Raw genomic sequence first — 17,282 nt, forward strand, 5'->3', positions numbered from 1 at the left:
CTCGTGAGCTTAGATCAGTTGGTATGGGCATTGCATAAAATATGCAAGGTCCGGGGTTCGAACCCCGGCCACCACAAAGGGGTTCGAACCCCGGCCACCACAAAAAAAAAAAAAAAATCCATTCTCAATTTTCGGTTTTGGGCTTTGGTTTAACCATTGGGTTGGATTGTGTTGGGGAAGAAATTATGTGAGAGAGCTTGTTTTCTCACCTCCAATGTTCTTAAAACCACCCCATTTATAACTTTTTCTGTTAAAAAAACACATCGAGCCGAGGAGTATACTCTTGGAGAAATTGCAGGAGGAGTAATTTGGTCTAGAAGAACACATTCGAAAGTATGCTTCCTGATGCTGAGAAAGGTTTATAAAAAATTCACATGATTGATCTAGAAAATTGACATATCAAATTAGAGGGGTGAATAGCTCGTTTGGTTGTTGAACTATTTTGGTTGAACTATAGGATTAAAAGTGTTAAGAAATTAAAGATTTAGAGTTCAAATCCCGACAAAAGAGAAAATAACATGGCAGCTATATATCAACATTTATCATTAAAAAAATCGCATATCAAATAAGCCCTTAGGCTCTATTTGGATCGATGGAATATAACGGAGCGAGCGGAGCAGAATGAAATTGAATGAAATCGAACGGAGCGGAACGGAATAAATATTTCATTCCACTATTTGGGTATTACAACTTAGACAAAATCACTAGTTAAACATTTTATTTTCTTAATGCATGAGTAGGAGTAGCATAAGATCTAGGACTAGACGTAGGTATTACTTTCTTATCAACTACCAGCGAGTGATAGCCCTACCTAAAGCTTCCTCAGTTAAGCAAAACAATAAAGGGAAAATGGAATCATCTTGTCAAACTCCTCTCCTACAAGAGAGAAATCCAAATGGATCTCCATTGACAACAGGTGATAATTTAATAGAATTTAAAACTGTCCAATGAGCGAATTTAGGATAAAAACCAAAAAGATTGAGAATATTCAAAAGAAAATTCCCCTATAAGGTATCAAAGGTTTTTTTAATGTCAAATTTTAAAGCAACATTGCCACCACAGCACTTATTGCCAGACTTATTAATAGCTTTTTTTATTGTTGAAACAATAGCTTCAAAAGCAAGATAAATGCAGTGTGGAATAAGGCCTCTCTGCTCATTAGAAATAAGCTTGGGGACAATAGTTGATAATCTATCGGCAAACACTTTTGATATGATTTCAAGACAAAAATTTGCAAGAACGGTTGGTATTGGTAACATTAAAGTACTCAATTCTAGTATCATTCTCAATAATCATGCTTAGGAATCAAAACAAAAAGACATTCTCAATAACATGAAAATGAGGAAGAAATTAGAGAGGCCAATGGTTGAAACCCCGAACTTTGCATATATTATGCATTGTCCATATCAGTTGAACTAAACTCACGATGACGCATTTATATACTAGTATGCCCATATACGAAGGATTGTAAACGAAAGATAGAAAATATATCAAATTATACCTAACAAACAATGATGTATTTTTTTAAATAGACAAAATAACTATAGCCGTTGAAAACTCAAATATATGTGGAGGAACCGTGGTTTGAACTCTCCAGTCATGACATCCGTCTAACGATTTTGTAATTTTTTTAAGGAAGCAATTTCATTATTTAATTAGTTGAATAAAAACCGTGAGTTTAGCTTAGTTGGTAAGAACAATGCATAATACATGCAAGGTCTGAGGTTCGAACCCCGGACACCATAAAAAACTTATGGACCAAACATTAATGTATTTTTTTTTTTACAAAATAGTGTATTTATCATTATAATAAAGGTAATATAATAATTTGAGAGTGATGCAAATAATATTCCTCCAACAATGGACATAATATCCTTCCCATCAATGGTGATGCATACAACATTAATTAGATGTAATTATAAGTTGGCAGAGATATTGCATATTATATGCAGTGGTTGCAGTTCGAACTCTGGACACTTCACTTCTCCACAATTAAATTGTGTGAGCTCTAGCCACTAGATTACTTAAAAAAAAATTGGCAGGGAAAAATATTCTGGACAATTTTGTTTTTTAATCGTAAGTGAATATTTGATTCAACTGGGAAAAGTCTCTAATTGACCTTTTCGATAATAAATCAAGCTTTGTCGCCATTGAATATCAATTCAACAGGAGGGAAAAGTCTGCAGTTGACCTTTTCGATAATTCAACAGATGAATGCTGAAAAATGCAATCAAACAAAGAAACAAGGCATAAACATTTCCAATATGATTCGGACATGCATATTTATAATCAATCAAATTTAAATTACAGAATGGATTTTTGTGTTGTGTGCATCATTAGTAACATGTTTAATTAGTAGTAATAAACAAATTGTTTTAATATGGTTATAAAACTGAAGAGAAAAAATACGTAACTAAAGAAAACATATATAATAGCAAGGTTAACATATTTTAAGCTTGAAAATTTATATGGGTCATGCTGGTTCCCTGAACATGTATCAACGTCTGGACTTTTCAATTGAGTGTTGACATCGTCCAAGAACAAGAAATGCGAGCAGGGGACTTTTCACTTAGTTTTTTTTTATACAACATCAAGCTCAATCAAAACATATAAAATATAAAATAAACATGAAAACATCCTTAGTCCTTACTTTGACCAGTTCACTTTCAAAACCTCAACATAATGTAGTATTTTATTGTTCCCTTTCAATCCAATTTTTCACGTAATTAATTAGCGTACCGATGTTTTTAAAATTTTGAATATAACCCCTAATTTTCTCGTGGTCAATTTTCATTCAATTCTAGACAATTAGAAGAGTTTGAGAACCAAAAGGTTTAAAATGAGTTTAGCCGATATGAGTGGAAGAGGTGAAACATGTTATGTGCTGGAAATTCCACTCATATCGGCTAAACTCATTTTAAACCTTGGTTCTCAAACATTTTACCTCTTCCTCCGGAGTCTGGAATGGACACTGTACGGTGGAGGGGATGGTGTTGGGTTGCTCCGGTGACTTTGGTTGGCTCACCTATAAGGTCGGGTCAACATATTTTCATGCATAAAGCGAACTTTTTTTTTTTTGAGGAAACGTCTTTTTATTTTCGACATTGATTTGAGAAGTGTGACCATTAAATTTGTTGTTTCACCATACAGAGTAAATAATATTATGCATGAGAAAATATTTACCACAAATAAATTATTAATACACCCTCCGGTCACTAATATAAACAAAAATTTATATTTTAGATTCATTCAATAAATGATGTATGTTGTCTACAATAAAGACCACATACATCATTAAATGAATGAATCTAAAATATAGATTTTTGCTTATAATAGTGACCGGAGGGTGTATAATATTTTTTACATAAACAATAACATTGTTGTGAGATAAAGTTATTATAAATATTTTGTTGAGACATTATGGATGTAAGTACGAAGTATCGAACCATAGTGAATTGCATTTTTGTTTCCTTCTACTTCTTGTGGGTGTGGTTTGGGATGTGTAGAAATTTTTTCTTGTTGCTTTCTTTACAAATTATATTAAATTCGAGGTTTCGATCAATGGAGGAAGAGAAAAAGTTTAGTATGTTGTGGAGTTCATTTTGTATCGGCGTCTCTAAAATATCTACTTGGCTCATACTATATAATATACATAGGCTCATCACTAAGTTATAGGACCCGTGATCCGAACGAGGCCAAGTCATGCCCGAGTAAGTCAAGTCAGGTAATTTTTTTTTTTTGAAAGAAAGTCAGGTAATAGTTGAGCATGGATAGTTTAATCGGTCAATAAAAGAGGAATTAGATAAACATAATGGAGAGTGTGTCCACGGTCTCTAAGAAGGATGACCACAATAAAGTCCTCAATAAGAGGAACGTTAAAAACCTCACTCTATACATATGAGCAATATCATAACTCATAAGGTAGATTTACTTTTTACTTAGTAGACACATACATTTAGACATTGACACCGACTCATCGTCAACAAGCCCCCCTTCACACACACACAACGTTCTTGGAAGGTCGATGGCAATAAGTACGAAGATGAAAGGATTCAGATCGTTGTTTATTTTGAGTGATGGTTGCATTCTTTTGTTTATACATTATTTACTTTGATTAGTTTGTAAGACTATGCTACTTTTGATTATGTTGTTGTTTTCAATGATTCGGAAAAAAATAATTGGTTAATTCTTTTTCCAAGAACAATGTATGTATTGATGATTTGTCTTGGTACGACTCCGGTCTTGTCTTCCTATTGTCCCGTCTTTGGATTTAATCGGGTTTATGGTCGGGCTAGGGTCTAAAAATCAGTCCAGTCAAATGTCAGGACTGGATTCATGTCACATACAACCTGATCTTACTCGTCCTTTGTACACTACACCCATACCCCAAGTCACCAATGGTCCCATCAATCCCTTATAAAAGGGTACTAGGTACAATGCACTGAAAGGGAAGATCTACCGATAAGACATATTATCAATACCATAGTTGGATGATTCTCAATTCATCTTAAAGGTTGTGCATTCAAATTTTTTAAAATTAAAATATTATTATTTTTTCAATACATTTTTTTTAGATTCCTAAACCTACACTCTTGTTATGACATAAGTTAACAAGACCAAAAATAAATAAATATAAAGTCAAAGTGTGTTGTCTTTATTGGTTTCTTTCGCTTTTATTTAAAGAAAAAGGCAAAACTTTTTTTTTAAGCACTAGGCAAAACTTCTTCTCAACCCATAAAAACGGTGTTGCAATTTTTATTTTATATTTTTGGTTTTGAGAGGTTGTAGTGTTTGTACATCATACAAAAGTTTAGGTGGAATATCCTTCCACGTTTTTATGGTTTGATAGGTGTATGTCTTTTTTTTTAAGCACTAGGCAAAACTTCTTCTCAACCCATAAAAACGGTGTTGCAATTTTTATTTTATATTTTTGGTTTTGAGAGGTTGTAGTGTTTGTACATCATACAAAAGTTTAGGTGGAATATCCTTCCACGTTTTTATGGTTTGATAGGTGTATGTATCAAGTTTTTTTCTCTTTTATTTTTCCAGGTGTTTATTGTTTTCTATCTATCATCAACTAATAACTAATCAAGAGTAATGATACGTGAACCACCATATGTGGCATACCACTTCCTACACCCTTCCACTTGTCACAATTAATTATAAAATAATAAGTCTATGTCTTGTCAACAAAAAAAATTGAAAAAAAAATGAATTATTTTGTTTGCTCTCTCTCTCATCTCATCATGTATGTTGTCTCCTACCCCTCTGGTTGCGAAAACCCCATGCTTCGTCTCCTTCCACACGCCTGGCGGTGCCGTCACGTTCTCTTACTGTCGTCGTCGGAAACTCAGTCTCTTCGTCTCCCCCAGTTACCGGTGGCTTCACTATCTTTGTCGTCGGACTGTCTCTGTTATTGATTATGTGGAAGGTGAGCTCTATCTTATTGTTGATTCTTCAATTCATGGGTGTTGATGGCTTACATTTAGGTTCTTTTGTGGTTTGAAGTTTGTTTTCAGAATTTGGTAAACACTTGAGTGAAGCATAGAAATTAGAATACAAGTTTAGTTTTGTAATCAATTCTGATATGTGCACATAAAAATTGAAGAACCCTAAACACTAATTTTAAAATTAGTTATTCAAAATTAAAAATCAGTTTTGAAATCCTAAATCCAAAATTGGGGAACACATAAATTTCATTCCTCGTTGTTGATATCAAAACTACGGTCGTGATAACTTGCCATTGCCTCATCTATACTTTTTTGGCTTTGTGTCATCTTCAAATTCATTGTTCGTCTAAACTCTAATTTGGTTTTCTTCTCATAGGATTGGATTATTTTCAAATCAGTGACATATGCTTGATAGATTTAAATGATTTTGTATTTTGTTATCTTTGTGCACTTTCTCCTGATCTCAACAAACAATTTGTGTTTATGTTAAATGATATTTGAAATTTTATAACCTTTTGTTAAATAGATCATTTTGGTCAAGTTTCTCATATATATTAAGAGTCACTTTGATGTATGCTTCTAGTTTAAGCTTATTTGGTGCCAGTTTTTGGTTTCTTTGTATTCTGCTTATGGTTTTGGCTTGGTGTAATAATTGTGCTTCTGCTTGTTCCTTTTGATATATGGAGCTGGTTATACCAATGTTTTAGTAGGACAAGATTTTGCAAGTAGTTTGTTTTTTTTACATTCCTGCGACATCCGTATGTTTTGTCACAAACGCGCGTTTAATTCTGTTCAGCTTCTGCTTGCCCTGTGTGCCACTGGTCATATGTCCATTGTATGTAATTATATATTAAAGCTATTATAATTTGATTCAGTTGAATTCGTGTGTCATTGAACCTTTGAGAGATGTCGGTAAACACATAATCTTTATAATTTATGACATGTTCTATGGCTTCTGTTGACGCTCTAGAGACATATACGCAGATATCTAGCCATCCCTTAAACAAAACTAGCAAACAGGGCATTATAGCTCTTGATATCCTTCATTCTAAGGTATTAATTTTAATCTCTAAGTAATATATCAAAAGCGAAATATTTTTTAATTAAGGCATTTTAGCTCTTGATATCCTTTATTCTAAGGTATTACTTTTAATCTCTACAAGTAATATTCAAAAACGACATATTTTTTAATTAGAAAACTAATGTGCAATAACTGAGGATCAACTAATTCCGTTTTACAGGACATAATCGCAACTGGAAATATTGATACAAATGCTGTTATTTTTGACCGTCCATCAGGACAGGTATTAGCTACACTCAGCGGTCACTCTAAAAAGGTCGGTTTTATTTTAGCTAGAATTGCAGGATATATATGGAGAATCAGAACCGAATTTAGATCAGGTTTCACAGCTTGTGGAGGAAATCTGCAAGGAGGATGTTCTTACTCTTCTAATTCACAAGTTGCCTATACTTGGATGGGAAGTAAGATTCAGATACACTACACTATCATATGCATGCAGTTGACTTAACTGGTTGCTCATCGTGGGTGCATGAATTTTGATACAGGCTAGAAAGGATTTAGTCCACTGTTGGACGATATTGTTGAAACAAAAGGTTGATTCCAATGATTGCTGTGTAGAATACATTCAACAACACATTGAATTACTAGACTTTCTTGTTGCATGGTAAGTTTTTTACGCCATCACCTTTTCTGTTGCTCCTCTTTCAATGTGTTGTCAGTTGTCACTATTGTTCGTAATTGTATTCAAGTTGGTTGGCTAAAACACATTGGATTTTCTTTTAGTGTTTTTGGATCCTTGTTCCTGATAAGAAGTCTGAAAAATTTGATGAAGGATTGCATTCGTAGTTATTTTTAGTTTGTGAAGGTTCGGGTATCTACATGATGAAGATCATCAAATGTATCAGATGATGAAGATCACCAAGCATCAACCGTGTTCACTCGAATAAAAGACAAGTCAAGAAATCGTGTCAAGAGCGGGGTTCTTGGAACACCGTGGGTGAAAAGTGATACGAGGAAGAATAAAAATAGTGTAGTGGCGTAATCAAAATTTAATGTTAATTTTTTTATGCTCTTTTAAATTTACAGGACCATGTTAAACCTATATTATTAATGAAACATAATATGTTGTTAGTTACTAACTTTCTTGAACAATACTATAGTATGGTACTCACTAAGCTTGTAATGTACTATTCCTTCTAATCGCACTATGTATGGTTTTATGGTTCTTAAGATAGATATTGACAAAGTATGAATATGAATATGTTTTGTGTGACTACATATTTTAAGGTGCGTGACCACTATTTTTTCAGAAATTAGAACTTGTCCGTCTTTAGGTGTGATAAACTCGCAGATTGTAAAATAAGTTATTTATTGTTGGAATTGCTTTTAGTGCAGTGATCAAATTAGATTGTGTGTTTGATTCGCCTAAAACAAGATTATTTATACCTGGTAAATATAAACTAGCCAAATATATGGTATGTGTGACCACATTTTTTAATATGCGTGACCATTATTTTTTCAGAAATTAGAACTTGTCCGTCTTTAGGCGTGATAAACTCGTAAATTGTAAAATAAGTTATTTATCGTTGGAATTGCTTTTAGTGTAGTGATCAAATTAGATTATGTGTTTGATTCGCATAAAACAAGATTATTTATACATGGGAAATATAAACTAGCCAAATATATGGTCTGTATGACCACATTTTTACAAATATGTGACCACTATTTTTTCATAAATTAGAACTTGTCCGTCTTTAGGCGTGATAAACTCGCCGATTGTAAAACAGGTTATTTATGGTTGAGAATGCTTTTAGTGCAGTGATCAAATGAGATCATGCGTTCGATTCGCCTAAAACAAGATTATTTACATCTGGGAAATATAAACTAGCCAAATATATGGTCTGTATGACCACATTTTTACAAATACGTGACCACTATTTTATCATAAATTAGAACTTGTCCGTCTTTAGGCGTGATAAACTCGCCGATTGTAAAACAGGTTATTTATGGTTGAAAATGCTTTTAGTGCAGTGGTCAAATGAGATCGTGCGTTCGATTCGCCTAAAACGAGATTATTTACATCTGGAAAATATAAACTAGCCAAATATATGGTCTGTATGACCACATTTTTACAAATACGTGACCACTATTTTTTCATAAATTAGAACTTGTCCGTCTTTAAGCGTGATAAACTCGCCGATTGTAAATCAGGTTATTTATGGTTGGAAAGGCTGTTAGTGTAGTGATCAAATGAGATCATGCGTTCGATTCGCCTAAAACGATATTATTTACACATGAGAAAGAAAAACTAGCCAAATATATGGTCTGTATGACCACATTTTTACATATGCGTGACCACTAATTTTTTATTACCAATGTCGTAACCATAATTCTTTCATGCATTCAAAATTGGCAAAATTAGAATGTCTTTACAAGATAGAGTCACTATCAAATTGTCCTTACACTTTCCCTCTTGAAAATGAAAGTTGTTTTACCTTTTGTCTGAATGAAATGAAAACTGTTTAATGTTTCATTCATCTTAACTGTTTTAGTTCACTTTTTTTAGATAAAGAAGAGAGTTGTAGTAAAAGAGTGGCAATTTTCTGATGAACTCCATATAGTTAATTAGTTGGTGGCTTCATCAAATTCACCATTTTTTTTCTGTTCTATTTGAAGAGGAAAATATAAGAAGAAACATCAAAACTGTTATTGATGATCCTACTCTTCATTTCGCCCCACCCTCTGTTTCGCACCAGCCAACACAACCACACCGCCTTTATCCGTACATCAAGCATCAACTCAATTGAAACAACTCAGATCTGGAAAAATTTAAACCATAAACAGTGTATTGTGAGGAGAACAGAGGACAGAGGTGAGAGGAGAATGGAGGACGATGAACGGAACTGAGATCGGCGAGAGAGCAGCGGACGAGTGGTGTGAGAGAGAAAACGGCCGGTGAGAGGCGGTGGTCGTGGCGGCGGGAGAGGCTGTCTTAGAAGGGGAAGAAAGGGTGCTCGAAGTGAGAGAAAGAGGGGTTCATTGAGAGAGAAAGAAAAACAATTATTTGTTTTTATTTCTTTTTATTTTATTTTTGGGTTGAAAATGAATAGACAAAAAATATATGTCATGTCATGGGTGTACCAAAAGAGTGGTACATGAATCTTTAAATTTACAATTATAATAATATCATAAAAATAAATATAAATGATGAGATGAATGTCCAATGCAAGAATAAAAAGTGTAACAAAATCAATAATGAATTAGTCCAAGTGGTAAGAGTTTTGGGTCCCTTTAAACATGTGGTCGTGGGTTTGTTTCGTGGCTCATGCGTATGAAAGAGAGAAATCGATTGAAAAGTAAGAAAGTGGTTGTAATATATATATATATATATATATATATATATATATATATATATATATCAAAGTATATGTATGAGAAATAATAAAATTGGTATTTGGCAAACCTGAAGAAGGAAAAATGTTAGATGAAAAGAAGGTTTGGGGATTCTGCTTGTGCTCAAAATATGTAAATATGTGATTAACGAAAATTTATTTATTTATAGTTAACATTTGCATTAGAATATGCCGCTAAAAGATAACATAATAACTAATCGAACCTTTTTTTATCAAAAAAAACTAATCGAACCTTTTATTTTCCCTCAAACATAAAAACTAATTGAATGATATAGTGCTAAAAGATTAGTAATAACTAATTGAAGCTTCTTTTCCTAAAAACAAATAAACAAATTGGAGTCTTTTAATCATAAAATAAGATCGTATATGTAAACTTTGTTGAAAATATTATGTGTAGTTTGTTGAGATATTCCTGCTACATAAAATATTAGAAATTCAATAAAAATTAAAAAAAATACTAAGTGCATAAGATCAAAAGTTTGTTGAGATATTTATGTTAAATAAAATATTGGCGTTTAAAAATAAAAAAATAATAAAAATATTTAGAATGAATGTGGAAGTGACACGTGGCATAAAAAACCTTACTTTATTTATATACTATTGATTAATTGATTGATGTGTAGTTTGTTGAGATATTTATGCTAAATAAAATATTAGAAATTCAATAAAAATAAAAAAAAAATACTGAGTGCATAAGATCAAAAGTTTGTTGAGATATTTATGTTAAATAAAATATTGGTTTTTAAAAATAGAAAAAATAATAAAAATATTGAGAATGAATGTGGAAGTGACACGTGGCATAAAAAACCTTAATTTATATATATACTAGTTTAGAGACCCGGCGTTGCCCGGGTTAGATATTAAATAAGTTTTATAAGTTTGTGTGCACGAATACACGTGTCAGTATATTAGATTGAATTTATTTAAATTTATAATTATAATAATATCATAAAAATAAATATAAATATTTCAAAAAAATTTAAAAATAAATATAAATGATGAGATGAATGTTCAATGCAAGAATAAAAAGTGTAACAAAATCAATAATGAATTAGTCCAAGTGGTAATAGTTTTGGGTCCTTTAAACATGGACTATTACTTTCCCACCCTATTGCCTTCTCCCGCGCCCTGTAAAATTTTTAAAAATGCCCTTGTGCATTCCGGATTTTAAAATTAGGATTCATGTTTACTATTTCGGATTTTATAATCCGGACAATTCTTATGTATAATCAGTCATCAGACTCTCTCACATTTCAACAGTTTTGAGTTTTCCTTTTAAAAACAACAAAAAAATTAAGTAAAAAATGCTAAAAACCTGTCAAATAAAATCATAAAAATATAAAAATAGTACCAAAAAATTCTAAAAATCAAATAAAACTAATCGAAATTTTTTCGGATTTTTATGAGAATATGAAAAATTAATAAAAATGAAAAATGGGTCTAAACGATGGAATTTTGGATTTTGAGGGGCGGAGTCCCGTAAGAAGTCCCTTCTAAGGGAGTCATGGTCCTTGAATTTTTTCTGATTTTCTGGGGATGTTTCGGAGCAATCCGATCAAGTAGCCCGAAAACCCGATTTTTGTTAAATAAAATATTGGTTTTTAAAAATAGAAAAAATAATAAAAATATTGAGAATGAATGTGGAAGTGACATGTGGCATAAAAAACCTTACTTTATATATATACTATTGATTGATTGATTGATTGATTGATGTGTAGTTTGTTGAGATAAAAAATACTGAGTGCATAAGATCAAAAGTTTGTTGAGATATTTATGTTAAATAAAATAGAAAAAATAATAAAAATATTGAGAATGAATGTGGAAGTGACATGTGGCATAAAAAACCTTACTTTATATATATACTGTTGATTGATTGATTGATTGATTGATGTGTAGTTTGTTGAAATGAAAAATACTGAGTGCATAAGATCAAAAGTTTGTTGATGTTAAATAAAATAGAAAAAATAATAAAAATATTGAGAATGAATGTGGAAGTGACATGTGGCATAAAAAACCTTACTTTATATATATACTGTTGATTGATTGATTGATTGATTGATGTGTAGTTTGTTGAGATAAAAAATACTGAGTGCATAAGATCAAAAGTTTGTTGATGTTAAATAAAATAGAAAAAATAATAAAAATATTGAGAATGAATGTGGAAGTGACATGTGGCATAAAAAACCTTACTTTATATATATACTATTGATTGATTGATTGATTGATGTGTAGTTTGTTGAGATAAAAAATACTGAGTACATAAGATCAAAAGTTTGTTGAGATATTTATGTTAAATAAAATAGAAAAAATAATAAAAATATTGAGAATGAATGTGGAAGTGACATGTGGCATAAAAAACCTTACTTTATATATATACTATTGATTGATGTGTAGTTTGTTGAGATAAAAAATACTGAGTACATAAGATCAAAAGTTTGTTGAGATATTTATGTTAAATAAAATAGAAAAAATAATAAAAATATTGAGAATGAATGTGGAAGTGACATGTGGCATAAAAAACCTTACTTTATATATATACTATTGATATATATATATATATATATACACCCACCTTCATTTTAGAAGGTGTGTGTTAGCATCCTACACCTTGTTGCTTGAGACAAAAAGTGCCCTTTTCTCTTTCTTCAATTGTGTTTAAATGCATGTCCCTTAAAGTAATTTTCTTAGCTACAACCATCAATTTCTCTCTCTTTTGAAACAAAAAGACGTCAGTTTCTCTCTCACCCCCTTCTTCAAATTGCCTATAAGTTGCAGTTTTATTATAAACATTTCTTCAAATTATTAACAATGTTTTCAAGTTAAAAATGAAATTATATTGGGTTTATTTTTTATTTTTTTTAAAAAGGAGAGATTGGTTTACGAACAAAATTCTGGAAAAGTTATTCAAAAATAACCAAACGAAATTCCAAAAAATTGGGTTCCATACTTTTTAAAATAATTCTGAAAAGTTTATTCAAAAAAAAAAAATCAAAATGTGGCTTGTATGAAGATTTTTTAAATTCCCTTATTGTTCAAGAGAAAGAGAGAAGCTTATAGGTGTGGAAACGGAGATTACTTTTAGAGCCATGCATTCAAAGGAGAGAGAAATTGATGGTTGTAGCTAAGAAAATTACTTTAAGGGACATGCATTTAAACACAATTGAAGAAAGAGAAAAGGACACTTTTTGTCTAAAGCAACAAGGTGTAGGATGTTAACACACACCTTCTAAAATGAAGGTGGGTGTGTATTAGCATAACCATATATATATACACACACACACACACACACACACTAATTGTTGAAAAAAAACTAAACAACAATGAGCGTGAGAGAGTGGTCCAGAGAGAGAGAGCGAGAGATCGGTTCTCCACGGTTTTACCGAGGGCAACCACGTCGGAATCATTCGTCGGCGGAGAGGTACTTTGGGAGGGGTCGGGATCCAAGCAGGGTGCCACTATATGGGGGGGAAGGGGAGATTTTTCCGTTGTGAGACCGCGACGGGGGATAGCGTTCGAACAGGTGGATGGATTGCGGAGCATGTTTCGAGAGGATCAGTGGCGCGGACGGTCAAGGGAGCATCGACACAGGCAGTCTAGGGTTAGGGTTAGGCACGGTTCAGCACAGAGGTATAGGGAATCAGCGGAACGGTTTGGATACTGCGATCAGGAACTATCACACGACGGTAGGGTTGTGTTACAGTACTCGAATTTTGGACGTCCAAGGGATATGGTGGATCGTTGGGAGACTGATTGGTCGGTGCTGCAAAGAGTGCGGTCATTATCAAGGAGACAGGAGCATAAGAAACGTGAATGGTATGATGTTGTTGACGGTAAGAAGCTGCGTTCAAATTCTCGTGTTCAAGGGAAGGAGAACCGTGATGGCAATTTAACATCAGTAAGTGTTGCAAATCATCAGGACCGCTCCAAACAGGTGCAGACTCCTCACAATGCTTCTGGTAATGTTCAGGACTTTGTCTCTTTTTACTTCACCAACGTACTAGCTGATATTTCTCATAAGTCTTTAAGTCAAGGATTTGAGGTTTGTGGGATGATGGATGATGTTTATTTGGCTAGAAAAAGGAATGTTAATGGTGGGGTGTTTGGTTTTGTGCGTTACTGTAAGGTAAAAGATGTCGATAAGCTTTTGCACGCTTTGAATAATGTATGGTTTGGTGATTGGAAGGTGGTGGCTAAGGTCCTAGTTTTGATAGATATGGTAATAATCGGAATGCTGTTTCTAACAGGGTTGAGGGAGAAAAAATACAAGAGGGAGAACAAAGTAAGATTGAGGGTGTTAAAGTTATCGATGTAGAAAATAATAAGGTTAGGGGACCTTGTCCGGCAGTAGATGGGAAGGGGAATGGTGAGGTGAGGATGAGGAGGGAAGTTGCAGATGGCAAGGTGGGAAAGGAGGGGGTAACCGTAAGTGGTGTTAAGAAGGCTGATGTAGTGTTGGAAATCGGTACAGGCACACAAAGTCCTCTTGAAGTGTTGAATAAACAAATGTATATTCGAAAATATCGGTCTGATGATCGTGATGTGTCGTGGGCATCGAAAGGATTAGTGGTGTCTGTGATAAATGGTGAGGTTGTACCTGTTTTACAACGTCGAATCTTTGATGCTGGGTTTGAGAAGCTGGACATTATTCCTTTGGGGGCAGATAAAGTTTTGGTGCGATCAATTGACAATGAGGATGTCAGCATGGTTTTATCGAAGGCTTCAGAATTTTTTGATCATTTCTTTTTTCAACCGGTCAAGTGGAACAAGGACATTTTAATTCGTTAAAGAGGTGCGTGGGTGAGGATTTACGGGTTGCCACTTCATGCATGGAATTCTAATTTTTTTCAAATTATGTGTTTTTGACTGTGGACGGCTACTGCGTGTGGATGAAGTAACGGTGGAAAAAGAACGGTTTGATTATGCGCGGGTTTTGATTGCTACGTCATCATTGGAGGTAATTAACACCGGTGCAAAGATTATGGTGGACGGCGTGATTTTTGATTTTAAAATTATTGAAGAGTGGAGATTCTCTTTAGGGGAGGATGCTTGTTTACTTGATGAGTACGACACGCAAGAGGTGGATAATAATAGTACGCAAGAGCAGAATGAGGATGGTACACGAAGTGGTGAGGTAAATAAATTATTGCAACAACTATCGGAGGAATGGAGTAAAGAGGCGGACCTGGAAGATGTTAACCAACAACAATTTTTTAATGTTGATATTGGTGATATAGGTGCTCGAGAAGGAGAGCTACATGGTACTAGTGGATCGGTTGATGCTTCTTCTTTGCCACAACATGCAATTTCTAGAAGTGCTGAAACTAATCATTGTAATTTTGAGAAAAGTTCTCCAACGAAAGTGCCTATGGATGATCATTTGTTAAATATGCCACAAGTAGCTAGTGAGCACTTCTTTAAAAAAACCAAAGTAGCTAGTGAGCATGCAGCTGCAGCAGGTTGTAGTAGTAAGGCCCGTGAAGTCCTAAGTGCACCTAAAAGAGTTGTGAAACGCACTTTGTCGTGCCCGCCAGTGAGAGATCGGTCTATTCACGCAGGTCCGTGGAGTTTGGATTGGGTTAAGAGGAAAAATCTTGTTGATGCTAGTGCCAATATTTCTTCAAATTCAAGTACTATCAATAAATCAGATTCATCCGGTGTTCAAAAAATTAGTAAAACAAAGGGAGGTGGTTACCTTCGTCATTGTGCTCTTAGTTTAAAACGAATTGCAAGACTACCAGATAAAGATAGAAAGGAAGTTCTTCGTGCGTTACAAAGGGCGGTGAAGAAGCGTAGGCTTGTGTCCGATGTTTCAAAGTCTAAGGTCATTTCAAATGAAGGTTCTGCTCAAAGTAATTCACAGACATCTGTTAATAATGATTGGTCAAACTGGTTAGTGTTACATGGTAATAAAAAAGTGGTGGATGAGGATGTTTTGGGGATAGGGAAAACGGTTGGTTTAAAGTTCAATGGAGATAAAAATAATATGTTTTCTGTGTTGTCTGGGACGGGAAGAAAAAATCAAGAGGGAGATGGGAAGGTGGTGTAGGCCGAGAAGGGTGTGTGGGAATAGGGTGGTGGTAGGTGTGGTGTATATTGGTAGTAATGAAGATAATTTCTTGGAATGTCAGGGGATTAGGTGGGCATGAAAAGAGGAGGGAGGTGTGTCAGTTGATGAGGGATAAACAACCATTTATTTTTTGTATTCAAGAACGAAGTTATCTGTTTTTGATGATGTGATTTGTAAGTCAATGTGGAGTGATATTAATGTTGGCTTCTCCTTTCAACCTTCTGTTGGGGCAGCAGGTGGTTTATTAACTATTTGGAATTGTACGGAGGTTGAAGTGTGGTCGACTATGTCCTTTGAGCATGTTTTGGTGATTATTGGCCGATTTTTGCACTCTTAGGAACAATTTGTGTTGTTTAATGTTTATGCTACGAGTGATGTCAATCGTCAACAGGTTCTTTGGAATAATATTTCTAACCGAATGGAGTCTTTTACTGAAGTGAAAGTTTGTGTGTGCGGTGACTTCAATGTCGTCCGTTATGTGGAGGAAAGACGAAGTGTTGGCGGTAACTCCAGAGTTGCAGGGATGGCCGACTTCAACCATCTTATTGATCGTAATTCTTTGATCGACCTTCCTCTTCGGGGCCGCAGCTACATGTGGTTTCGAGGGGATGGGAGATCTATGAGTCGCATTGATCGATTCTTGTTATCTGAAAGTTGGTGTTTGACTTGGCATAATTGCTATCAGACGGCTTGGGCGCGCGGTTTGTCGGATCATTGTCCGTTAGAGCTTTCTGTTGATGAGGAAAATTGGGGTCCTAAACCTTTGCGTATGTTAAAATGTTGGGAGACTTTTCCAGGTTATCAAAACTTTGTTCGTGACAAGTGGCAGTCTTTTCAGGTGGATGGCTGGGGAGGCTATGTGTTGAAAGAAAAATTCAAATTAATTAAATTGGCTTTGAAAGACTGGCATCAATGTCACTCTCAGAATTTATCTGCTAAAATATCATCTTTGAAGGACAAAATTTCGGCTTTTGATCTGAAAGGTGAGTCTGACTTGTTACTTGATGATGAGGTAGAGGAGTTACATGGTTTATCAGAAAATTTGTTCTCTTTGTCTACAATAAATTCTAGTATTCGTTGGCAGCAGTCAAGAGTACACTGGTTACGGGAAGGGGATGCAAATTCAAAGTTTTTTCATGGAATTATGTCAAGCAGAAGGAAAAGAAATGCAATTCCTTGTTTTTTAGTCGATGGGGTTCTTGTTGAAGGGGTCGACAACGTCCGTAATGCTGTGTTTTCACACTTTTCCAACCATTTTAAGTCCAGTCAAATTGATCGCCCCGGGTTGGATGGGATGCATTTTCGATCTCTTTCTATCAGAGAAGGGGCAG

At 34.1% G+C, this 17,282-nt stretch overlaps 1 protein-coding gene across 3 annotated transcripts; it reads left to right on the plus strand.

Annotated features, from left to right (window-relative positions):
- Window positions 1–6,369: 6,369 nt before the first annotated feature.
- Window positions 6,370–7,701, plus strand: LOC146903129 (pre-mRNA-processing factor 19 homolog 1-like). Of its 3 annotated transcripts, none has more exons than XR_015023105.1 (4): window positions 6,370–6,503; window positions 6,692–6,932; window positions 7,017–7,135; window positions 7,255–7,701. XR_015023105.1 is itself a non-coding variant. In XM_085736299.1 (3 exons), the coding sequence occupies exons 1-3, from the start codon at window positions 6,387–6,389 to the stop codon at window positions 7,019–7,021; spliced, it is 363 nt and encodes a 120-aa protein (XP_085592425.1). In that variant the 5' UTR covers window positions 6,370–6,386; the 3' UTR covers window positions 7,022–7,701. The 3 variants fall into 3 exon arrangements, 1 of the variants encoding a protein (XP_085592425.1); XR_015023106.1 differs by having other exon boundaries at window positions 7,304–7,701; XM_085736299.1 differs by having other exon boundaries at window positions 7,017–7,701.
- Window positions 7,702–17,282: the final 9,581 nt, after the last annotated feature.

This window comes from Medicago sativa, chromosome 8 (assembly GCF_051527215.1).
Source record: "Medicago sativa cultivar Bolivia chromosome 8, Bolivia_mono, whole genome shotgun sequence".
Classification (NCBI taxonomy): Eukaryota; Viridiplantae; Streptophyta; class Magnoliopsida; order Fabales; family Fabaceae; genus Medicago; species Medicago sativa.

Bases quoted from the DNA above. Each gene is read 5' to 3' on its own strand.
- LOC146903129 (XM_085736299.1), top strand. From the start codon at position 6,387: ATGACATGTTCTATGGCTTCTGTTGACGCTCTAGAGACATATACGCAG. The intron at 6,504-6,691 runs GTATTAATTTTA...TCCGTTTTACAG, and splicing joins TTGATATCCTTCATTCTAAG to GACATAATCGCAACTGGAAA.